At 25.0% G+C, this 27,520-nt stretch overlaps 2 protein-coding genes across 2 annotated transcripts; one reads left to right on the top strand and one right to left on the bottom strand.

Annotated features, from left to right (window-relative positions):
• The first annotated feature begins 56 nt into the window (after positions 1-56).
• Positions 57-2,406, top strand: LOC128957737 (uncharacterized). Its single transcript, XM_054303550.1, has 3 exons — positions 57-144; positions 229-1,528; positions 2,324-2,406. Exons 2-3 carry the CDS (start codon positions 280-282, stop codon positions 2,404-2,406), a joined length of 1,332 nt encoding a protein of 443 aa, XP_054159525.1. The 5' UTR covers positions 57-144; positions 229-279.
• Positions 2,407-21,026: 18,620 nt separating this feature from the next.
• On the bottom strand, positions 21,027-24,532 carry LOC128957736 (sodium-coupled monocarboxylate transporter 1-like). Its single transcript, XM_054303549.1, has 14 exons — positions 24,189-24,532; positions 23,949-24,069; positions 23,671-23,722; positions 23,488-23,555; positions 23,239-23,319; positions 23,080-23,153; positions 22,617-22,757; positions 22,320-22,538; positions 22,111-22,223; positions 21,863-22,017; positions 21,551-21,759; positions 21,385-21,482; positions 21,145-21,251; positions 21,027-21,059 (listed from the first exon to the last, which is right to left on the bottom strand). The coding sequence occupies exons 1-14, from the start codon at positions 24,530-24,532 to the stop codon at positions 21,027-21,029; spliced, it is 1,815 nt and encodes a 604-aa protein (XP_054159524.1).
• Positions 24,533-27,520: the final 2,988 nt, after the last annotated feature.

The following is a 27,520-nucleotide window of genomic DNA, read 5'->3' as shown; positions in this document are numbered from 1 at the left end:
TAATCAATTGATTAGTGTTTTCATTAGTTTTCACAACAAAAACAACAAAATAAAAGCATTTGTGTATCAATTGATTTAACAAAAAATAAACTAAAATAAAATAAAATAAAATAAATATATTATCACTAATTGTTTCATCAAATTGTAAGTTAAAAATCACTTATCATTGTTTGAATTGATTTATTAATAAAAAAAAAATAATACTTATCTCTTATTTATTGTCTTCAGGTATTTATGACATCATCAACAAAATAATAGCACATTTTTTTTGGGTCATCGATGACCACAACAACAATGCGTTTAAGAAGTTCATCAAAAAGACGATCATTTGATCGTTTCGGCGATGATTTGACACAACTATTGTTGTCTGATCTGACATTTGAAGACAAACTAAGATTTCAATGTGTGTCCAAACAATGGCAACAATTATTACTACAGTCTGTAACACGTATTTCATGTACCGATCGGTACTCGGATTTAATAAGTGCTACCACTTTGGCTAAACTGTTGCCAAAGTGTCCAAACATTAGGCGAATTAGATTTCCGGACGACTTAGCGTTGTTGCCATTGATTACCCGTTATTGTCGACACTTGAAACACATTTATATCAATCAACAAATCGATAGACAACTATCGGTAACAACTATTGATAAGTTTTTCACATTATTTGCCGATCAGTTGCAGACAATTCATGTCTGGAATTCATCGAAAAATCTGTTCAAATCATTGAACACTAATCTGAAGAAATGTACAAATATTTCGACATTTAAATACATTACCAGAAATCTTGAAGACGAAATCAGTTTATATCGTCAATTCATTGCTGCCGCTGCTGATGAACCAATGGTTTACCAAAAGCTAAACAAAATAAAGATTTTTGTCGAAACCAATGAAATGTTGACAATATTTGAACAAATTGTTAGACTATATGGCCATCAATTGAAATCAATGGCAGTATTGGTTGACAGCAAACTACCATTAATTAGAAAAACAATGACTGGTTTGTCACAAATAAAACAATTAATTCATTTAAAGATAACTATTTTGGAAAGCGATAAAAACTATTGGCAAACACTTGTCCAACTGTTACCACCAATTGGTCGCCAATCTTACCAATTGAAGAGATTATCAATTATTATTAGATTAGAAAGATATGCAAATTATAATAATAATAATATTAATCATATCATCGATGGCTGCGATATATTGAATACTATTAGCAATAATTTTAAACAATTAAAGAGACTGTATTTGAGTAATTATATTGATTTGATTGGATCTAATAATAAGATAAATGGTTTCAAACAGTTAACACATTTGACAATCTATTCAAAGAAGATGTCGACAACTGATCACTTCATCGATAATATCGCCGCTAACTGTCCGCGACTTCAATGCTTAGTATATAGCGGTTATTGCATTGACTCAAAAACATTGAAATCATTGATACAATTATCACATTTGCATACAATTAGCTTAAAGAATGTTGACAACAAACTAATCGCTTTGAATGCTATTAAAAAGTGTCGTAAAATTAGCCAAATTTTTATTAATTATAAAAAGATTAGTTTTTAAAAATATTATTTTAATTAATTAGGTTATAAATAATATTATAAGTTATATTAGAAATAGTTTTGAATTATAATTGCATTGAATTTTGTTTTTATAATTATTTTTGTTTTGTTTTACTTGACTATCAATTTATGTAATTATTTACGGTAATTATGACATTATTATTAAATTAGTTTTTAAACGATTATATCTAATTAAAACTATTATACTTAATAATAATAATTTTTATAATATTTTAATAATAATTTTAACTATATAATGACTAATTAAAAATTTTCAGTTAGTTTTTTTTTATAACATAAATAATTATTTTTATTTTATTTAATAGTATAGATTATCTACTATACTATAGATGTAATAATTTTTAAATAACACACTTAAAAATCAAAAGTATAAACTTATTAATAAAATAAACTAATTTTTTAAACATTTTTCATTGTATTTTATTATACAGTATTAAGTAAATTCAGTAAATTATTATTATTTATTTTTAATTATTTTAATCAAATTTTATTTTAAACAAAAAAAATGAATTACAGTATAATTATTATTACACAAATAGAAAAATTTAAAATCAAAATCAAATTAATAGACATTTTATACATTTCATAGCAATTTATTGCCATTAATAATAACTTTGCAAACATTACTAGAATTTTGAATAGCATTCAAATTGGCGTTTTTGCAGACATTGTTTAAGATAATTGTCCGCAAATGTGGTAATTGTGACAACAATTGCAATGCTTTTGAGTTAATACGATAACCAGTGTACTCAAGATATTGAAGTCGCGGACAGTTAGCAGCGATATTAGTGATAAAGTGATCCGTTTTTGACTTAGGATCTGATATTATTGTCAAATGTGTTAACAGTTTGAAGCTATTACGGTAATCATATTATTAGTAGATCTAATAAAATTCAATCGATTATAATATAAATACAATGACTTTAATTGTTTAAAGTTATTGCAAATAATATTCAATAAATTGCTGCAATTTCTTCCATAGGGTTTAAAAATAGATAATCTCTTCAATCGATAACATTTAATACCAATTTGTGATAACCAATAAATTTCATCAATAAATCCAATTAAGTCAATCAATTGTGTCAATTGTGTCAAACCAGTCATAACTCGGCCAAAGTCGACATCATTATAGTCATTAAAGTGGAGTATTAGTTTAATTGATGTCAATTGTCTACCATATAGTCTGACAATCTGTTCAAATATGTCAACCATTTGATTGTCAAAAACTAAAATCTCAATTCTGTTTAGTCGCCGAAAATGTGGTTCAAAAGTAGTAGTAAAATGTCGATATATCTTAGGTATCGATTCGTTACCAAAATACCGACAATCTGTTTGGTAACTAAACGATGATATGTCCGAACATTTCTTGAGATTTTCGTCTAAACTATCAGTTAGTTCTTCACAATCATTTGATCCAAAATAAATTGTTTGCAATTGTTTGGAAAACTTAGCAAAAAACTTGTCTGCGATGGTCTTTACAGTAAGAAATCGGTCAGTTATACTGTATTCAGGATTAATACAAATGTGTCGTAAGTGTGGACAGTATCGGGTAATCAATGAAAACAACTGTCCATTGCTTACACTTATTCTAAATTCATTGTATTTGTTATCGATTAGTGTTATGTTTGGACACTTCCTCAACAGTATTTCCAACGAATTGTATGATATTCTACATAACTTTGGGTCAAATATAATCTCATCGACAGTTTGTGGTATCAATCGTTGCCATTGTTTTGAAACCGATTCAAGTTTTACTTTCTCTTCAAATGTCAGATAAGACAACAATAGTTGTGACAAATCATCGCCAAAACGATCAAATGATTGTCGACTACTCTCTGATGAATCAATTCTTAGTCTACTTTTCATTGCCATCGATAGACACCTAATTGTCTCAATTGATGCCATAATTATCTGATGACTGAATATTTTCAACAATAATATACCAATTGTTAGACAAATAAAACAATTAATAAACAAAAAAATTCAATTCAATTGTAATTCAAAACTAACTGTTAGTTAGTTTTGTTTGAATTATTCAATTGACTTATATATTGAGTTCACATTTGAGTCACAGTTACTGTTAGTATTAAATGACTCAATAGTTTAATTGTATTATTAATGTTGTAATAAAACTATTGAACTATAAATATATTAAACAATATATTAAATAATTTGTATTCAACAGTAAAATGTTTTATTGAATAATAATTGCAAAAAAACAAACAGTACTGTAATTATATAGTAATATATATTTAATTTGATTATTACTATTGTAACAAATGTACTAAATTATTCAATTAAATTTAATAATAATTTTACTAAATATTATTATCTTTAATTAAAATTTAAAAATTTAGTATTATCATAAATGTTACTGATAATAATAATTATTATTTTGAAAAGTCTAAATACTTGATAAATATATTTTAAATACAAAAAAATAATAATAATAAACAGTCAACTAGTTTTCAATTATTGATACATTTATCAATAATTAATATTATTAAAGATATTAAGTGTTAAATATATGACATATTATTTAATCAATTGAATGATAAATTTAAATAAAAAGTTAGTTTTGTATTACAATTGCATTTAAATTGTTTGTTTGTTTATTACTAATTGTTGTTAAACTTAAACAAATAGTCTAATTGTTTAAACACCAGTATATTATTATATAATTAGTTATTAAAGTATTCAATAAAATTAATGTCAAAATTATTTATTAAAACGAAATTATATTTTTAAAAATTAAAACATCAAAATAGCACACATTTTATAGCCCTTTATTGATACTAACTCTGCAAACATTACTAGAATTTTGAATAGCATTCAAATCGACGTTTTTGCAGACATTGTTTAAGATAATTGTCCGCAAATGTGGTAATCGTGACAACGATTGCAATCCATTGGAGTCAATACGATAACCCCTGTAATCAAGATATTGAAGTCGCGGACAGTTAGCAACGATATCATCGATAAAGTGATCGGTTGTCGACATCTTCTTTGATATGATTGTCAAATGTGTTAACTGTTTGAAGCCATTCATTGTATTATTATTATTAGATCTAATAAAATTCAAATGATTATTGAATAAATACAATAACTTTAAAAGTTTAAAGTTATAGATAATAACATCTAATAAATGTTTGCCAATTTCGCTCATTGTATCGTCGATGTCAGAAAAAAATACTAAACTCTTCAATCGGCGACATTTATTACCAATTGGTGCCAATAATTTCGTAAACAATGGCCAATCCTTGTCGCGAATAAAGTCTATGTCAATGTATAATCGAATCAATTGATACAATTGTGTCAAATCAGTCATAACTCGGCCAAAGTCGACAGCAATCAGATTCTTGAGTTTTACTGTCAATGATGTCAATTGTCTGCCATATAGTCTGACAATCTGTTCAAATATGTCAACCATTTGTTTGTTAAAAACAAAGATCTCAATTCTGTTTAGTCGCCGAAAATGTGGTTCAAAAGTAGTAGTAAAGTGTCGATATATCTTAGGTATCGATTCCTCAGGAAAATAACTATCTCTTTGGAAACTAAACGATGATATGTCCGAACATTTCTTGAGATTTTTAACTATCGGTTAGTTCTTGACATTCATTATATCCCAACCGAATTGTCTGCAATTGTTTGGCAAACTTAGCAAAAAACTTGTCAACRATTTCCACTTTACCGATAAGTGATTCGTCTTCGTAATCATCTTCGAGATTAATAGTAATGTGTCTCAAGTGTCCACAGTATCGGGTAATCAATGACAACAGTTTTGCGTTGTTTATCGTCATAACACAGTAACCAAAAGGATTACAAATGCGTGCAATGTTTGGCCACTTCTTCAACAGTATAGCCAAAGATTTATCGGTTATTTCCAGAAATTTTCTATTAAGCAAAATCTCTTTAACAGTCTGTGGTATCAATCGTTGCCATTGTTTGGAAACACATTCAAGTCTTAGTTTATTATCTAACGACAGATAAGACAACAATAGTTGTGACAAATCATCGCCAAAACGATTAAATGATTGTCTTCTCTGAGAATCGCTTCTTAAATAGATTTTCTTTGCAATCGATGGACAACTCATCGCTTAAATATTGATGTCAAACCTGAAGACAATAATTAAATGTAAAAATCAATTCAAATAATATATTAATAAATCATTTGTTTTACAATTTGATGACACAATTAGTGATAATATTATGAATTTATAAACAATTAAACAAATGTTTTGTTTTTGTTGTGAAAACTATGAAAACACTAATCAATTGATTACTGAAATACAGTATTCATTCCATTCATACATTGATTGCATTATTCAAAATGTTTTCAAACAAACAATGCTTTACTACTATTGGTTGAAATATCTGAAAGTTTTTCTAACTATTTGTTTATACAGTTTTATACAGTATATTACGTAAAACTATTTATACCAATATTTAATTATATAATGTCATTAAAAAATGTATTAAATTATTATTATATTTATATTTATTTTTTGTTTTGTTTTATTATATTTTTTTAAATGGATTATTTAGTACATGAAAAACAAATTATTCAAAAAATGATAACTAAAATATTTTTTACTTATAATTAAATAGATATTATAGATTTAGGAAATTAAAATCTAATTATTATTAATAATAGAATTTTTAAAGTGATTTTTTCCACAAAAAAAACATTTAAATACTTTAAAAAATTTAATAATCTAATTCTCAATTATTGATACATTTATTAATAATTAATATTATTAAAGATATTAAAGTGTTAAATATATGACATATTGTTTAATCAATTGAATGATATATTTAAATAAAAAGTTAGTTTTGTATTACAATTGCATTTAAATTGTTTGTTTGTTTATTACTAATTGTTGTTAAACTTAAACAAATAGTCTAATTGTTTAAACACCAGTATATTATTATATAATTAGTTATTAAAGTATTCAATAAAATTAATGTCAAAATTATTTATTAAAACGAAATTATATTTTAAAAAATTAAAACATCAAAATAGCACACATTTTATAGCCATTTTTCATACTTATTGATACTAACTCTGCAAACATTACTAGAATTTTGAATAGCATTCAAATCGACGTTTTTGCAGACATTGTTTAAGATAATTGTCCGCAAATGTGGTAATCGTGACAACGATTGCAATGCTTTTGAGTCAATACGATAACCCCTGTAATCAAGATATTGAAGTCGCGGACAGTTAGCAACGATATCATCGATAAAGTGATCGGTTGTCGACATCTTCTTTGATATGATTGTCAAATGTGTTAACTGTTTGAAGCCATTCATTGTATTATTATTATTAGATCTAATAAAATTCAAATGATTATTGAATAAATACAATAACTTTAAACGTTTAAAGTTATTGATAATAACATCTAATAAATGTTTGCCAATTCCGCTCATTGTATCGTCGATTTGAGAAAAAATTACTAAACTCTTCAATCGGCGACATTTATTACCAATTGGTGCCAATAATTTCGTAAACAGTGGCCAATCATTGTCGCGAATAAACTCTATGTCAATGTTTAATTTAATCAATTGATACACTTGTGTCAAATCAGTCATAACTCGGCCAAAGTCGACAGCAATCAGATTCTTGAGTTTCACTGTCAATGATGTCAATTGTCTGCCATATAGTCTAACAATCTGTTCAAATATGCCAACCATTTGTTTGTCAAAAACAAAGATCTCAATTCTGTTTAGTCGCCGAAAATGTGGTTCAAAAGTAGTAGAAATAGTAGTAAAGTGTCGATATATCTTAGGTATCGCTTCCTTAGGAAAATAACAATCTGTTTGGAGACTAAACGATGATATGTCCGAACATTTCTTGAGATTTTTATCTAAACTATCGGTTAGTTTTTGACATTCATTATATCCCAACCGAATTGTCTGCAATTGTTTGGCAAACTTAGCAAAAAACTTGTCAACAATTTCCACTTTACCGATAAGTGATTGGTCTTCGTCATCATCTTCAAGATCGATAGTAATGTGTCTCAAGTGTCCACAGTATCGGGTAATCAATGACAACAGCTTTGCTTTACTTATCGGCAAAACAGGATAATTGCGAGAATCATAAATGCGTGTAATGTTTGGCCACTTCTTCAACAGTATAGCCAAACATTGATCGCTTATCATCGATATCTCATCGACAGTCTGTGGTATCAATCGATGCCACTGTTTGGACACCGATTCGAGTCTCAACTTATCATAAAATCTAAGATAAGACAATAATAGTTGTGACAAATCATCGCCGAAACGATCAAACGATTGTCTTCTCTGAGAATCACTTCTTAAACCCATATTCTTTGTCATCGATGACCAACTCATCGTATCATTTGATGGCAAACCTGAAGACAATTAAAAATTAATTAAAAACAAATGTATTAATAAATGTTTTTACTTACAAATTGTTGACACAAATAGTGATAATATTATGAATTTATAAACAATTAAACAAATGTTTTGTTTGTTTTTGTTGTGAAAACTAATGAAAACACTAATCAATTGATTACTGAAATACAGTATTCATTCCATTCATAAATTGATTGCATTATTCAAAATGTTTTCAAACAAACAATGCTTTACTACTATTGGTTGAAATTTTTCCTAACTATTTGTTTATACAGTTTTATACAATATATTACGTAAAACTATTTATACCAATATTTAATTATATAATATCATTAAAAAAACATTAAATTATTATTATATTTATTTTTTGTTTTGTTTTATTATATTTTTTAAATGGATTATTTAGTACATGAAAAACAAATTATTCAAAAAAAAAAATAATAACTAAAATATTTTTACTTATAATTCAATAGATATTATAATAATTATAGGAAATTAAAATCTAATTATTATTAATAATAGAAATTTTTAAGTGATTTTTGCCACAAAAAAAAACATTTAAATAATGTCTTCGAATAGAGAAAAAAGTCTTAAATAAAAAAAAATTGTCTGCAATTGTATTACGAAAACAAATAATTACTATTACTATAATTACTAATTTTACACAACTATTACTATATTTGACAAACAATTATTGAAATCTATGAACAAAAATATGATCGGATATTCTCATTGATAAGTATTTGACAATTTTTCAGACATTTTTGAATAGCATTCAAATCAATGTCATTGTCGTCGACATTGTTTAACATAATTACTTCCAATTGTGGTAATCGTTGCAATGATTTCAATGCCTGTGAATCAATGCGATAACCCATGTATTGTAAGCGTCGAAGTCGCGGACAGTTGGCTACGATATTACCGATAAATTGCTGATCGGTTGTCGACATTGGTTTGGATTTGATTCGCAAATGTGTTAACTGTTTGAATCCATTCATCGTATTATTACAACCAATCAAATCAATATTATTGTTAACTGTATTCAGAAACAATCGCTTTAAATGTTGAAAATTATCGCAAATAGTTTTCAATATATTGTCGCCATTTTTGCCGTTAGTTTTTTCGATATCCAATTCGATCGTCAATTTCTTCAATCGGCGACATCGGCGACCAATTGGTGGCAACAGTTGCGCCAATTGTGTCCAATAAGTGTCTTCGGTATCGTGAAAATCAATCACTATATTAACTAAATGTGTCATTTGTGACAATCCCGTCATAATTGTCTTAATGTTGACACCGATCGCACTATGGATTTCAGTGGTCAACGATGCCAACTGTTGGCCATACAGACGGACAATCTGTTTGAATATTTTGACCATTTTTTCGCTAAAGATGTSGATCACCAGTCGGTTTAGTCGACAAAAAATCGGTTCAATAGTCAACTGTTGGTAGACTTGCGGAACAGATTTCTTGCAGATATGTATATCCGATGGCCAGTTAAACGACGTTAAGTTTCTAGAGTTCTTCAGATTCTTCACGAGATAATCATCTAATTGTTTGCATTCATTATATCCGACAAATATTATCTGCAATTGTTTTGAAAACTTTGTAAACATATCGCCGATGAGTGTTATAACAGATTGGTTTGTGTCGTCAAAGATTATGTCAATATAAATGTCGCGCAACTGATGACAGTTTCGGTAAACTGATGACAATATAGTGAAGTAGTTGTCGCCGATCTCCAGAACTTTCAGTTGAATTCGTGTAATGTTTGGACACTTCGACAACAGTTTGGCCAACGATTTGTCGCTTATTTGATGAAACAGATCATCAAATCTAATGTTTGTTACAGTCTTTAGTATCAATCGATGCCATTGTTTTGAAACCGATTCAAGTTTTACTTTCTCTTCAAATGTCAGATAAGACAACAAAAGTCCGGCCAAATCATCACCGAAACAATCAAACGATTGTCGACTACTCACTGATGAATCAATTGTTAGATTTGTATTCTTCATTGCCATCGATAGACAATTGTCTCAATTGATGCCATAATTATCTGATGACTGAATATTTACAACAATAATATACCAATTGTTAGACAAATAAAACAATTAATAAAAAAAAATTCAATTCAATTGTAATTCAAAACTAACTGTTAGTTTGTTTTGTTTGAATCATTCGATATATTACGTCATATATATTGAGTTGACATTTGAGTCACACTAACTGTTAGTATTAATAAATGACTCAATAGTTTAATTGTATTATTAATGTTGTAATAAAACTATTGAACTATAAATATATTAACAATTTATTATATAATTAGTGTATTTAATAGTCAAATGTTTTATTCAATAATAATATTACAAATAGTATTATAAATAGTATAAATATATATGTGATTATTACTGCTGTAACTAATGTAACTGATTTACTAATTATTCAATAAAATTTAATTAATAATTAGTAAAAATATTATCATATAATTTGGTTAAAATTTGTAATTTAAAAATTTAATAAATAAATAAATATATATTTATATTAAATTTAATAATATTATTAATTATTAATAATAAAATATAATGATATCAATAATAATAAATTAATTGATGATAAATAATTTTTTTTATCTTTTTTTTAATTAATAAAATATTTATTTTAATTACTATACATATATTATATAAAAATTTCTTATTTCATATTTAACACCAAAAAATCATAATTATATTAATTACTGATTTATTAAAATGAATTATTAAATATATATTTATTTTAATTATATGATTACATGGGTATTATATGTGTTATAAATATGTCAGTAATTATTAATTTTAAAAAATATTTAATCATATAATATGATTAAAAAAAATTAAATTATTTAACATTTTAATCCATCGATTAATTAATAAAATAAAATACATTTTTTTAAAAAATAGCAATATAAATATATAATAATTTATATCATTTATATTTTTTTTGCTTAATCAGTGTTAATAATTATCATCAAAAAAAATGAAAATCTATTTATAATTATTATTATTAGATTTATTGAATTCAATAAAAATACTAAAAATTAATAGCGAATAACATATAAGTTATTAAATTAGTTATTAATTACTTGATTATAATATTTTCAGTCAATAGTTAATACAGAAAAAACATTGATTGTGTTATGCATTGAATAATGCAATCAATCAATGAATGCAATGAATACTTGTATTTCAATCAATCAATTGATTAATGTTTTCATTAGTTTTCACAACAAAAACAATGAAAAACTTTTGAAAAATATTTATTAATTGTTTTGATTTCCCAATTCATTAATAATAATAATAATATTATTATCAATAAATTGTATCAATAAATATGACATCAAATTTAACGACAAAAGAAAAAAGTTTGCCATCGATGACAATGAAGAGCCGATTGCGAAGATATYTAATAACAAATTYATCGAAAAAAAGACAATCGTTTGATCGTTTTGGCGATAATTTGTGTCAACAAATGTTGTCTTATCTRACATTCAAAGACAAACTAATACTTGAATCGGTGTCCAAACAATGGCAACGATTGATACCACAGACTATCACTGCGATAACATTGGATCAAAGATTTTGTTTAATAACTGTCGAATTGTTTGCCAGACTTTTACAGAAGTGTCCAAACATTGACAGCTTGTCGTTGTCTTATATAACACTAACTGATACAATGTTATCATTGATTACCACTTATTGTCATCGATTGAAACATCTATATATTGTCGACATCGACGACGATCTATCGCTTCCAATCATTGACCACTTTATAGCTACAAATGGCAAACAATTGCAGACAATTGACGCCAGATTTACTGATTGTAAACCATTGCCAATGAAAGACTGGATCTGTGCTAAACTGAAGAAGTATTGTCAAAACATTTTGGCGTTTTATATCCGCATAAGTGCTGATGGTTTCGGTGATGATATCTATATATATCGACAGCTGTTAACTATTGGAACTAGTTTTCAAAGACTAAACAAACTTCAGATCGACATCAATGGTAACAATGATAAAGAATTGGTCAAAATATTTCAACAATTGGTAAAACTTTATGGCCAACAGTTGACATCAATGACAGTGCGGTTCAATGGTTGTGCCAATGATGTCCAGTTGTATACAAAAGTAATCAATGGTTTAACACAAATGAGTCAATTGATTGAATTAATGATTACTGTTTCGGGCGAGTATTGGCCAGAATTGTCACTTTTGTTGCCATCAATTGGTCTCCAATGTCGCCGATTGAAGCGATTATCACTTAGTATTACTAACGATAGTAAACTAATTCAATTGATTTCCACCGATATATTGAAAACTATTTCCAATAAATTTAAACAATTAAAGCGATTGTCATTAARTCAAGAYCCGCGTAATGCTATYGATTTGATTGGATCTAATAATACAATGAATGGCTTCAAACAGTTAACACATTTGACAATCATATCAAAGACTATGTCGACAACCGATCACTTAATCGGTAATATCGCCGCTAACTGTCCGCGACTTCAATACTTACGATATAGCGGTCATCGGATTAACTCAAATTCATTGAAATCATTGATACAATTATCACATTTGCGTTCAATTGTCTTAAACAATGTCGACCACAAAAACATTGATTTGAATACTATTCAAAAGTGTCGTAAAATATACAAAATTATTATTAATAACCATAATTTTTTTAAACAAAAATTGTATAAATAATACTTTAAATTACAAATTATGTTTTATAATATTAAATTTTAAAAAATAAATCTTCTTTTATTGTAATTATTTAAGATAAATAAAAATGTTTTTTTAATCATATGATTTATATAAATTATTTAAAGCAAACTAAAAATTGATTAAAAAAATGTAATTAATTTTTTTTTTCCAAAATACAATGTATATAAATATTAAAAATTATTRATTAATTTGTTATAATTGATAAATTAATAAAATATTATTGGATATAAAAATTTTATTAAACATAACGAAAATTATTACTAATTTTTTCCTAAATAAATCTAAACAGTTGTACTTATTATGTGATTGAAAAATCATTGATAACTGTATTACAAAAGTTTATAAATTATTATAAATTATTATTAGTTTAATAAAAAAAATTATATCTAATAATATTATATTATAAACAATATAATTATTATTTCATTTAAATATATTTTTAAAAAATATATAAAAATAACATATTATATGAATGAATGAATTGATAAAAAACTGACAGATTTTTCAAACCAATAATAAAGTCAAGCATTTGTTTGTTTGAAAACATTTTTTAATCAATGAATGCATTGAATACTGTATTTCAGTAAACAATTGATTAGTGTTTTCACAACAAAAACAAACAAAATATTTATTATTGTTTTGATTATCAATTGATTAACAAAATTATTAATATTTTTCATTTCCATTGATTTCAGTGATAATTGTTTTCTTCAAAACTATTATTTGACATCAAATGAGACTATGAGTTGTCCACCGATGATGACAGTGAAGAGCCGAATGCGAAGATATTTAACAATCGATTCTCAGAGAAGACAATCGTTTGATCGTTTTGGCGATGATTTGTCACAACTATTGTTGTCTTATATGACATTCAAAGACAAACTAATACTTGAATCGGTGTCCAAACAATGGCAACGATTGATAGCACAGACTGTCGAAGTGATTACATTTGACCAGAAGTTTCGTTTACTAACCGATGTGTCGTTTGTTAAACTTTTGCAAAAGTATCCAAATATTAGTCGCATTACTCTAATTGAAGACAAATTACATCTATTGGCAGACATTACCCAATATTGTCGACATTTGCGACACATTTATATTAAATTTAATATATATAGTGATGAAGATTATGTTAACAATCAACAATTGGCACCAATTATTTCAAATTTTTTTGTTAAGTTTGGCAAACAATTGGAGACAATTTACTTACAAAAAAATCGATGTCAACAACTCGGGGATGTATTGGCCAGAGATCTGAAAAAGTTTACAAACCTATCAATGTTTTACTGTAAACTTAATAATAAGATTCAAATTTATTGACACTTTACTACTGAACCACTATTCTCGAGACTAACCACACTTAGGATCTACATCTCGGATAATCAAATGGTTAATATATTTGAACAAATTGTATCACTATATGGCCGACAATTGACATCATTGGATATGAATTTGAATATCTTTAGTCATAAAGATTTAGATCCCATATAACCTATGAATTGTTTGTTACAATTGACACAATTAACTGATTTAACTCTAAAAGTTGTCGATGATGTTAATTATTTGCCCGAAATGATAGAATTGTTGCCATCAATTGGTCGCAAATGTTACCGATTGAAACAATTGTCAGTTAATGTTGAAATTTTTTGCTGTGATCCAAAAAATGATAGTAATTTAATGAAAATTATTTGCCATAACTTTAAACAATTAAAGAGATTGTATTTATGTGATTCATTTCATATGATTGATTTTATTGGATCTAATAATACGATGAAAGGTTTCAAACAGTTAACACATTTAACAATCATATCAAGAGAGAAGTCTATGTCGACAACCAATCAGTTTATCARYGATATCGCCGCTAACTGTCCGCGACTACAATACTTGCGATACTGCGGTCATCRCATTGACAGWAATGCATTGAAATCATTGWWACGATTATCACATTTGCGTTCAATTWACTTAMATAATGTCAACAAAGACATTGATTTGAATACTATTCAAAAGTGTCATAAAATATACAAAATTATTATTAATAATATTGTTGTCTAAAAATGTTTTATTTTTATATACATATTATTAATTGTTTTAATAACCTATAATTTTTTTAAACAAAAATTACTTATACTTTAAATTACAAGTTATGTTTTATAATATTAAATTTAAAAAAAAATAATCATAATTAATGTATTATTTAAAGCAAAATAAAAATTGATAAAAAAAATGTAATTAATTTTTATTTTCCAAAATACAATGTATATAAATAATTAAATTATTAATTAATTTGTTATAATTGATAAATTAATATAATATTATAAGATATAATTTTTTTAATAAAGTTAACAAAATTAATCAATAATTTTCTAAATAAATCTAAACAGTTGTACTTATTATGTGAATGAAAATGAATGATAACTGTATCACAAAAGTTTATAATATAAATTATTATTAGTTTAATAACAAATTTTTATATCCAATAATATTATAAACCATATAATTATTATTTCATTTAAATGTATAATTCATATGATTTTAATGTAAAGCAAAGTAAAAATTGATAAAAAAAATGTAATTAATTTTTATTTTCCAAAATACAATGTATATAAATATGAAAATTATTGATTAATTTGTAATAATTGATAAATTAATATAATATTATAAGATAAATTTTTTTTAATAAACTTATAAAAATTTTATTAAACATTAAAAAAAACTAATAATAATTTTTTTAATTTTCTAAAGTTATACAGTTGTACTTATTATATGATTGAAAAAATGATTGATAACTGTATATAAAAGTTTATAATATAAAGTTTATATTATAAACCATATAATAATTATTATTTCATTTAAATGTTTTATAAATAAATAATAAAAAATAACATATTATATGAATGAATGAATTGATAAAAATCTAAGAGATTTTCAACCAATAATAAAGTCAAGCATTTGTTTGTTTGAAAACATTTTTTGAATCAATGAATGCAATGAATACTGTATTTCAGTAATCAATTGATTAGTGTTTTCACAACAAAAACACAAACAAAATATTTATTAATTGTTTTGATTTCCAATTCATTACTAATTTTTATTACTAATATTATCACTAATTTTATCATCAAATTGTAAGATAAAACCAATTAATAATTAATACAATTATTTGATTTGATTTTTACAGATAATTATTGTCTACAGGTTTTGGTATCAGTTAAGAGACGATAAGTTAGTCATCGATGGCAAATAAAGTGTGTTTAAGAAGTGATTCGTCGAGAAGACAATCGTTTGATCGTTTCGGCGATGATTTAACACAACTATTGTTGTCTTATCTTAGATTTGATGACAAACTAAGACTTGAATCGGTGTCCAAACAATGGCAACGATTGATACCACAGACAGTCACTGAGATTTTATTTGACAAAAAGTTGCGCCAAATAACCGATAAATCGTTGGCCAGACTGTTGTCGAAGTGTCCAAACATTGTCCGCATTGATGTCCAATACAGTGAAAAACCATTGCCGATAAACAACTCACTGATGTTATCATTGATTACCCAATATTGTCAACACTTGCGACACATTTCCATCGATATTGACAGTCATTACGCAAACAGATCCCTAACAGTGATAATCATTGACAAGTTTTTAGATAAATTTGCCAAACAATTGCTGACAATTGATTTGGGATGTAATGAACCGCAACAACTAACTCAAAGTTTGGATAATAAATTCAAACAGTTTGCAAACATTTCATCATTTAATTGCTATTCAAATAATTATTTTGTTTGGGATGAGATGTCTTTATTTTATCGACACTTTACTGGCTATCGACTACCACTTTATCGGCGATTAAACAAACTTGAGATCAATCTTTTCGACAGACAAGTGGTCGATATTTTTAAAGATATTTTAAGAGTATATGACAGTCAACTGATATCACTGAGAGTTAGACTTATGTATCTGATTGGTGTCGACTTTGGCCGAGTTATGACCGGTTTGACACAATCGGTACAATTGATTGACTTAAACATTGAATTGTTTACATACGATACCTATTGGCAACAATTGCCTCATCTGTTGGCACCAATTGGTCGCAAATGTTTACGATTAAAGAAATTAAGAATTTATTATAAAATCAATGAAATTGATTACAAAATTGACAACAATTTAGTAAACATTATTTCCAATAATTTTAARCAATTAAAATCATTGAATATATGTAATAAATATACGGATTTTATTGGATCTATTAGTACAATGAATAATAGCATCAAACAGTTGACACAATTGACAATCATATCAAAGCCAATGTCGACAACGGATCAGTTTATCGGTAATATTGTCGCTAACTGTCCGCGGCTTCAGTATCTTCAGTACAGCGGTTATCGAATTGATTCCAAAGGATTGGAATCATTGTCACGATTACCGCATTTGCGGACAATTATCTTAGACAATGTCGACAACAAAGACACCGATTTGAATGTTATTAAAAATTATAATAATGTTTGCAAAGTTTGTATTAATAATAATAAAAATGTTGTCTAATATATAAAAWTTATTTTTTTTTGTTAATATAAGTTGATTTAATTGTAATATTTTTTAAAAATATTTAATTCAAATTTACTAAATAATGTATAACTAATTTTATGTATAGTTTAGAAAAATATAAATTTTTTTTGAACATATGATTTAAATTAATATCAATKATACTAATAATATTAAAGATTTTTAAATATTTATTATTTTCAAATAGATAATAGCAATTAAATTTATTTATTTTTTATCAATTATTTAAGCAATTAATTAAATAAATAATTTCATTCATAAAACTTGATTACTTGATAAAAAATTAAAACAGTAAATCAAATAATTAATTACATTGTATACTAATTAGTAGTGTATTGATTAATAATTTTTTATACTCTATGAAATAGTTGTTATAATAGTTGCTAAAAAAAGTCAAATAGTTGTTAAAATAGTTATTTAAACTGTATTAAATAGTTGTATATAGTTGCCAAAAAAGCCAAATAATTATTGAAATAGTTATTTATTTTCTTATAAATATTTGCAACTGATATATAATTCAGTTGTTTCAGTATATTTACAAAAATTATTTATATAAATAAACTAATTATTACTATTGTTAAAAAAGTATGAGTTTGAATGAGTTGATAACAGTTTACAAATTTTATATAATTTATATAACTATTACTTTTTGTTTTTACATATATTTGTGCTTAATTTTACAATTTTATGCTTATATTTTTCAAAATCATTGAAATAGTTATTTATAAGTTTTTATAGTTGCTAATTCAACAAATAGTTATTTATAGTTATAATAAAATTTCGGAAATAGCGTCCACTGGTTAAGTTCAGTGGACATATTAAGTCCCAGTTATAAGCGTTGAACCGACAAAATAATTTTTTTAGTTGGAAATCAAGACACTACTAATTAGTGTCGATAATAATAATAATATAATAATAATAATAATATATGTTATTTAATGTAATAAATAAATAATAAATTAAAACATTATATAAATGGATAGAAAACCAGAAAAATTTTCCAACCAATTAGTAAAAAACTGTCCGAATATATTCAAAACCAAAATAAATCAAATGAAAAACATTTTTTCAACAATTGTTTTTTTTAAAAAAAATCATAAYTAATATTATAATTTGTATATTTTATTTATATTTATTTAAAGTAAATTTATATAAATTAAATATATAAATTATAATATTAGTTTTGATTTAAAAAAAACAATTATTGTTGAAAAAATGTGTTTTTTGTCTAATCATTGACTACATAATGCATTTACACATTAAAATACAATGATATGCAATGSTATTAATGATTAAACTGATAGTTTAGACATCTATTAATAAATTTGTGTAAATTTATCAAAAATATTTTGGTTTTGAATATATTCTGTCAGTTTTAGTAATACATTGTTTGAAAACATTAATATACAGTAGAATGCAATCAATGAATGAATGCAATGAATACTGTATTTCAGTAATCAATTGATTAATGTTTTCATTAGTTTTYACAACAAAAACACAAACAAAAAAACAAAATATTTATTAATTGTTTTGATTTACAATTSATTACTAAATAATAATAATAATATTGTAATTATCATATATTATATTATAATTATTGTCTTCAGCAGGTTTGACATCAATATTGAGGCGATGAGTTGGTCATCGATGGCAAAGAAAATGTGTTTAAGAAGTGATTCATTGAGAAGACAATCGTTTGATCGTTTCGGCGAAGATTTGGCTAAACTATTGTTGTCTTATCTGACATTAGATGATAAGCTAACACTTGAATGTGTTTGCAAACAATGGCAACRATTGATACCAYTGACTATCGATGAGATATTTTYTGAACAGATKTGTTCAGTTMTATAACCGACGAMTCKTTGGCCAAACTATTGAAGAAGTGTCCAAACATTACACGAATTGATATGTATTGCAGTGTATTGTCGTTGCCATTGATTACCCGATACTGTCGACACTTGAAACACATTTATATTCACTTATGCGATGAAGAAGTAGAAGCCATAACTCAGCCGATGATTGACGAGTTATTTGCAGTATTTGCCAAACAATTGCATACATTAAGTATTAGTTTTGCAGAATGTGATGATCTAATGATATCAATGGACAACAATATCAAGAAGTTGACAAATATCAGGAAATTTAAGTTTATTGAATACTTACCGATAAATCAAATCCGTATATATAGTCATTTCACTGATAATACAACATTGGTTTATCAGAAACTAAACAATCTTAAGATTGACATCAATGACACCGAAATGGTTAATCTGTTTGTTAAGATTGTCTCAGTATATGGCCATCAATTGAGAGTATTATCTGTTAAACTCATAGGTCTCGATGATATCGACTTAATTTATACAGTTATGACTGGTTTGTCACAATTGACACAATTGATTAACTTAAATGTCAAATTACACGAAGATTTCAATCATTTACAACTATTGTCACAACTATTGCCACCAATTGGTCTCAAATGTCATCGATTGAAGCGATTGAAACTTGAGTTGTTTGGTGATAGAGATGTTAATAATACTAAAGATGGCAGCGATATATTGAAAACAATTTGTCAGTACTTTAAACAATTAAAGAGATTATATTTGAGTAATTTATTTCAAACAATTGATTTGATTGGATCTATTAATACAATGAATAGTTTAAAACAGTTAACACATTTGCGAATCATATCGAAGCCTATGTCGACAACCGATAACTTTATCGTTGATATCGCCGCTAACTGTCCGCGACTTTATTACTTGCATTAYATGGGTTATMGTATTGACTCAAATGSATTGCAATCGTTATCACGATTACCACAATTGCGGACAATTATCTTAARGAATGTCAGCAATGGTGTCGATTTGAATGCTATTAAAAWGTGTCGTAAAATATGTGAAATTTTAATTAATTCTAAGGATATTATAATTTAAGATATATATTAATATATATATATATATCATATAAGTAAATAAAATTTATATAATACAGTATTTCATATAATTCATATTAATTGTTCAATTGAATTGTTATTAAAAAAAATAATTTCATAAATATATACTCTTATATAACTTATTAATTTTAATACAAAATTTTTATTATATTGTATTACTAAACTAATTGTAAGTTTTTAGTTATTTTATTATTTGTTTTAATTATATACTTTACTTTTTTTAGTATTTATACACTTTTAATTTTTTTTGTTATCTAAGATTTGAACAATTTTTAAGTTATAAAATAGCAATAACTTTAAACATAAAAATGTAATTTAATTTTCTCGTTTTGATTAAATAGTTTTGATTTTTTTAGTAAATGTAACTTTTAATTTTTATAATTAATTTTAATAAATAAAATTTATGGACAATAGAAATAAAATAATTTTAGACATTTTAGTTTTTAAACAGATATTTTTTATTAAATCAATTTCAAACTGATACTAAATTTAATAACAATTTGTTAGCTAATTAATAATTTTATTGATATATTTAATTAATCAATTTTTTAGAAAAATTATATATAATTATTTTTTGTGTGTATATTTGTCTATTGAAAAGCAAATCAAATATTTTTGTTTTAAATTACTTATTGATTTCAAAATTATTGTCCTCACAATTAATTAGTAAAATCTTAAAATAATCTGAAATAATTGTTTAAAACTAAATAAAAATAATATTTTTTGCGTTATAAATAATAATTGTTATTTAATGTACAAATATTTAATTAAATAACATATTCATATAGAAGTCTCTTTATTATTAACTGAATCCTTAATTTAAAAAAAWATAATAAAATAAATAATATAAAATTTAAAATCATTTATATATTACAAAATATTTTTTTTTGAAAAAAACCTTTTTAACTGATGTTTGATAATATGTTTGCCGTTTGCTATTCAATGGATATATGTATTTAACAATCGGTGACAATAGACTCGGATCTATATTATCATTGCGTTTGCCTTTTATTGAAAATCATATCAAAAATTAAAAAAAAAGTTTATATAACATTGAATATATAGTATTATTGTATTTTTTAAAATAATATATTGATAATTATAAAATGATAAATAGCAATTTAAATTTTTGACAAACCTATACATAAACTTAATATTATTGTAACAAACAATGAGATAACTAAACCAATGGTTGACATCAATAGATATGATATATGAAACACTTTACCAAAACCGCTGACCAAAAAAAAATTACTTGTAAATTAAAAATAATTATATATATATATAAAAAAAACTTGAAATACTCGGGATTATCGTAGTGTGTGATAAACACTGGTCTGTCTAATGTTGTTGTGTTATTTGATCCCATCATCAGTTGATAGTCATGGATCAGATGAGCCGCACACGAGTCGATAGTTGTCGGCAATGAGACTTTGGGTCGCGGGATAATCATTGCACCAATTGATAGCATATAACTGACAGATATGCCGCTTATAAAACCAATTAGTGTCGCCTAAATTGTGTCGTAAAAAATCATGAAAATAAGTATTTATATAAATATATAATAATTAAAAAAATAAAAATTAATTTATCATGGTAATTTTTTTATTTGAAACCAATGATGTTGCATAGGGATAGAATATGCCGATAATAAACAGTGCAAACATTGGTCCCAATGTTGATCCGGTCAATGCTAACGATGCCTGCATTACTGTGCCGGCATTGCCTACACCAAAGGACATGGCTATTGCTAACAATCCATAGGACATGGCTTTTAAGATAAATTATCATAAAAAAGTATGAATAAAATTATCAAAAAAATCAGTTATTATGTTAGTTATAGCCCATAGTAATTAGGTCCTACCAATTAGCTTAGTTATGTTTAGCGACTGTCTATCACTGGTTATTTTTAAACATGGTTTGACTATATCTATCCATGTTATAGTAGCCAATGCATTGAAACCAGATGATAATGTACTGTAAATTTATTACTATATTTAGTAGTTTATAGAATCGGTATTATATATATATATATATTTAAAAAATAAATAATTAATTTAAATATTTAGCTACCTAAGCGATCCGCTAAATATACATGCTACAAATAGGCCGGGTAGTCCCGGATATTTTGCTAGTGTGTCCATTACAAAGTAGGGCATCAGTTGATCGTGTCGGCTAATTAGTCCCAAAGTGATTGGATCGCAATCATGATATTTGGCGTATATAACCATACCGCATAGTATGGCCATTACGCCCAATAGTATTAGGCCGGGTAGGTTCCAGTAGAGGGTACTTTAATTTTATTTTAAATGTCCAAATGTCAATGACCAGTATAGTAGAAAAAAAATAATATAAAAAATACTAAAATACCGTTTGGCTTTAGCCGCCGATTCCATACTAATGTATCGCTGAACCTGTGCCTGTTTGACACAATAGACAGCTGTCCATGAAATGGTTGTACCGATTACCACATTCCAGAAGTTGTCGTGATTGTAGACATCAAATTGCATACTAATTCATAATAAAATTAAAAAAAATAAATCTATTATTTTAATAAATTACAGTACATATAATATAATAAAATTATATAACAAATCTATAGTTTTTTATTATACAAATATATATATACTGTATAAGTTGTTTTTAACATTTTTTTTTTGTAGACATCAAATTGCATACTAATTATAACAATAATAACATAAAAGTATAATCAATTAAATAAATACAGTAATAATTTTAACTATTCTATTGTGTTATTGAAAAAAATAAAATAAATTGACAACAAATTTAAAGTTTTTTTTTTGAATTAAAAACTAAAGTATTGATTACTTACTTGAAAAACTTGAGTCGACCGCCCTTTTCATTGATATGCCATACTTTGGCTATACCGCCGACTTCTAAGATACCCTTTAAAAAAATTATAATATAAAAGTTTTAAAATAAATTATAACATTTTTTTATCTACCCCCCCCCCCCCCAACTAATTAATTACTTGTATGATAACCATTAGGACACCCAAAAACATTAGTATACATTGTATAACATCAGTCCATATAACAGCTTTAATGCCACCCTTTTTTATTTGGTTTAATTACACAAAAAAAATAAATATTAATTAATTAATTTTTTCTAGTAATTTGCAAAAATTTTTAACTATATATAATTAGATTAGATTTTAAAATATAAGTTACTTTTTTCAAACAAACAAACAAAAATAATTATTATTATTAAACTAACTAACAATTGTTGTATAGAAAGTACAGATAACTCCAACCACTAGTATAGATGTTGTGATCGATAGAGGAGTAACTATTAAAAGCCATTAAAAATTATCAATAAAAATAAAAATTATATTTAATAATAATAATTAAAAAAAATCATATCAAATAATAATATACTATATTGTATTAACTAAATAAAATACCTGAGCTTAATGCTAGTGCCGGACCATATAAAACAATAGCCATATGTGGAGTCTTTAAAACAAAATGTTATTAATTAAATACTAAAAATAATTGTTAGTTTATTGTAGATAATCTAACCTAAAAGCTAATTATTAAACATAATTATAATTTTTTTTATTTTAGTAATTATATTAAACTAAAAACTCAAATTTAATACTGTATTATAGAGTTATATATATTGATAATATAATTACTAAAATAAAATAAAAACATTATTATTAAAATGATTTATACATACAGTCGCTAAAATAAAACCGACGGTTCCGGCCATACGAATATACGGTGAGTTAAATCTTTTGGCCAAATACTGTGATATAAATTTTATTTCAAAAAAATAATTTAAAAAATATATATACATGTATTATATTAAAAATTAATAAAAGAATAAAAGAATATATATACATGTATTGTATTAAAAATTAATAAAATTAAATTTAAAAATAATAATAATCTTAAACAACAATACCCTCACCCACTAACCTCATTGACACTCAATAGTCCCATACGATAATAGATTGGCATAAATACGTGGGCGGCCAACACAATGGCCACAAAAAACGATATGATTTGCAACGAAAACTGTGTGCCCACCTGATAGACTTCGGCCGGCATACCCAGCAATGTATTGGTGGATGTAAAAGTGGCCACCAGTGACAGTGTAACCGGGAATACACCCAACTGGCGATTGCCGGTCAAAAACTCGTCATTGGATACCCGTTTACGGCCACTGAACCAAAAGTAGACGCCAATTACCGACGAAATGGCCAACAATAGACCGAATACAAGATAGTCGACAATTGAAAATTCGTCGCTAATAGCCATTGTGTTGGGACTAAACCTAAAATTGTTGGTCATTTTACTTAACACTTAAACAAATATAACTTTTAATAACTATATGATATACTATAACTAATTAACTTTTTTTTTTATTTTCAATAATAAAATACTTTAAACTCAATATATTTTTTATACACTATTTAGTAAATTACAGTATAATCTACTTTTTAAAAAAATATACTTAAATTGTTGGTGACATTAATATTTAATAAACAAAAAATAATTTTTATTACATTATATAATTCACTAACTTTTTTCTAAAGTCTAAATCAACTATTATATCAACTGATATAAAAAAATTAAAAATATTATCACATATTAATAATGATTATTTTGAAATTAAATGTTTATTATATCAACAAAAATCAATTAGTATGTCATTGAAATATTTTCCTAAATTAGAAATTAGAGATTAGAAAAAAAGTTTTTTTTCTAAAAATAAATAAACAATTTTTTTATAAATAAATAACTAATATTAAAAATATATAACTAAAGAAAAATTGCCAGTAATTTATTAGTTATATATTATTTTTAAACAAATTTTAAACAATTTTAAAAAATGACTGATATTTGTATTAATAAATATTTGAATTTTATTATGAATCTAATTATACGGCAGAAAACTTTAATAGATAATAATAAATATTTATTTAAAAATTTGATATAAATTTATATATATATATATATATATATATATTAATAATTATTTTACTAGTTTATAATATAAACTTTATTTTGTAGATAATCTATACCTTAAACTCTCTTAAAAGCTATGATGATAGATTTTTGAATTTAACTTGATTACGTATTTTATGATAATGTAAATTATATACCTTACTCATTTACAAATAAACAATTACTATCAAAATTATTTTTTTACCCTATTATTAATTAATTGTTTTTTTGTCAATAGTTAATGTTATACATTGTATGTTTAACTATTGTTTTTCATTGATATATAACATGTTTAATATATTTGTTTTTATAAAATTTTTTATTCCCTAATAAATTTTGTTATGTTATATTTGTTTTATTAATTTAGTTTTAATATTTTTTGTATAATTAACGTTCAGGGACCGATTAATAATAAACCTATGAGAGAGTCTATGATCTATACTATAGATTCTATAGTATACATGATAACTTTTTTTTTGATAAATGTTATAACATTATTGATGTTCAAAATTATAATAAATAAAATAATTATTCATAGATAACATAATAATTTTTTAATTATTTAGTTAAAAGTTTTTAAAAATAGATTACTATACTGTAAATAATAACTAAACTATGACTTTAGATAAAATATTTATTTAATTTGTACTAGTATATATATATAAGTGTGATTACTTTTATCATGATATTTTTCATAAATTATAATAATAGCTAAAAAATTCATATTTATAAAGTTAATTATAGATTACTGTATATACTATAGATTCTATAGTTAATTGAACCCTATTATTTTTTACGTAATTTAATGTATAAATCAATAATAAAATTTCTAAAAAAAATAACTGTCCGAATATATTCAAAACCAAAATATATAATATTAGTTTTGATTAAAAAAAACAATTGTTGAACAAATGTGTTTTTTTGTCTATTCATTGACTACATAATGCATTTACACATTAAAATACAATGATATGCAATGGTATTAATGCTTAAACTGATAGTTTAGAGATCTTATATAATAAATTTGTATAAAATTATCCAATATTTTGGTTTTGAATATATTGGGATAATTTTTTTTATAAAAATAATTATTGACTAATATATGAAAATATATTAAAAATTTTCAACCAATAGTACAGTAAAGCATTGATTTTTGTTTGTTAAAGCATTGAATATGCAAATCATTGATTGAATTGAATAATTGTATTCAAGTATTCAATTCAATTGATTTCAATGTTTTATACAGTAGTATAGTTCACAACAAAAAACAAGCATTTATTTCAATTGCTTTCAAATTGATTACTAATTTATTAATTAATATTATCATCAAATTGTAGCTAAAAAAAATCATAAATTAATTGATTTTTTTTTACAAATTAATTATTATTATCTTCAAAGGTATTTATGGCATCAAATAATCTAATGATGTGGTTATTGATGGCTAAGAAAATACATTCAAGAAATGAATGGTCAATAAGACAATCGTTTGATCGTTTTGGCGATGATTTGGCTGAACTGTTGTTGTCTTATCTGACAACCGAAGACAAACTAAAACTTGAATCGGTGTCCAAACAATGGCAACGATTGATACTGAAAACTGTAACAATGATTGGATTGAATGAATGGTCCAATTTGTTAGACGACGACGAGTTGGCTAAACTGTTGATGAAGTGTCCAAACGTTACACAACTCGACATTTATTGCAATATATTTCGGTTACCATTGATTAGCCAATACTGTCCACACTTACGACACATTCGTATTGATTTATATGGCGATGAAGAAGATGAAGAGGTGTCCGAAGAAATTGAAGAATTTTTCGGCCGATTTGCTAAACAATTGGAAATAATTTGTGTGACTAATACCGAACGCCAAGAAGTAATCGATTCATTGGACAATAATATCGAAAACTGTATAAATATCAAGAGATTTAAGTTCATCACTGACTTTGCCGACAATCACTATCGTATATATCGTCACTTCGCTAGTATTGGTGAACAACAACCACTGGTTTACCAGAAACTAAACAAACTTCGGATTACTATCGATACCAACGAAATGGCTGATATTTTCGTTAAGATTATCTCACTATATGGCCATCAATTGAAAGCACTGTCCATACAACTGAAGAATCATTCAAATTTCCAATCGGTTAACAAAGTTATGACTGGTTTGTCCGAAATGATGGCAAAATTGTTGATTGACTTAAAGATCGAAATCAATGATCGGTTCAATAATTTACAACAATTTGTTCAACTATTGCCACCAATTGGTCACAAATGTCAACAATTGAAGCGA

The sequence above is a fragment of the Oppia nitens genome, unplaced genomic scaffold, assembly GCF_028296485.1.
Source record: "Oppia nitens isolate AA-2021 unplaced genomic scaffold, nextdenovo-longstitch-racon4-pilon3 scaffold3_pilon_pilon_pilon, whole genome shotgun sequence".
Taxonomy (NCBI): domain Eukaryota; kingdom Metazoa; phylum Arthropoda; class Arachnida; order Sarcoptiformes; family Oppiidae; genus Oppia; species Oppia nitens.
Note: the sequence above shows the minus strand (reverse complement) of the source record. Positions and strands in the feature narration are given on the sequence as shown.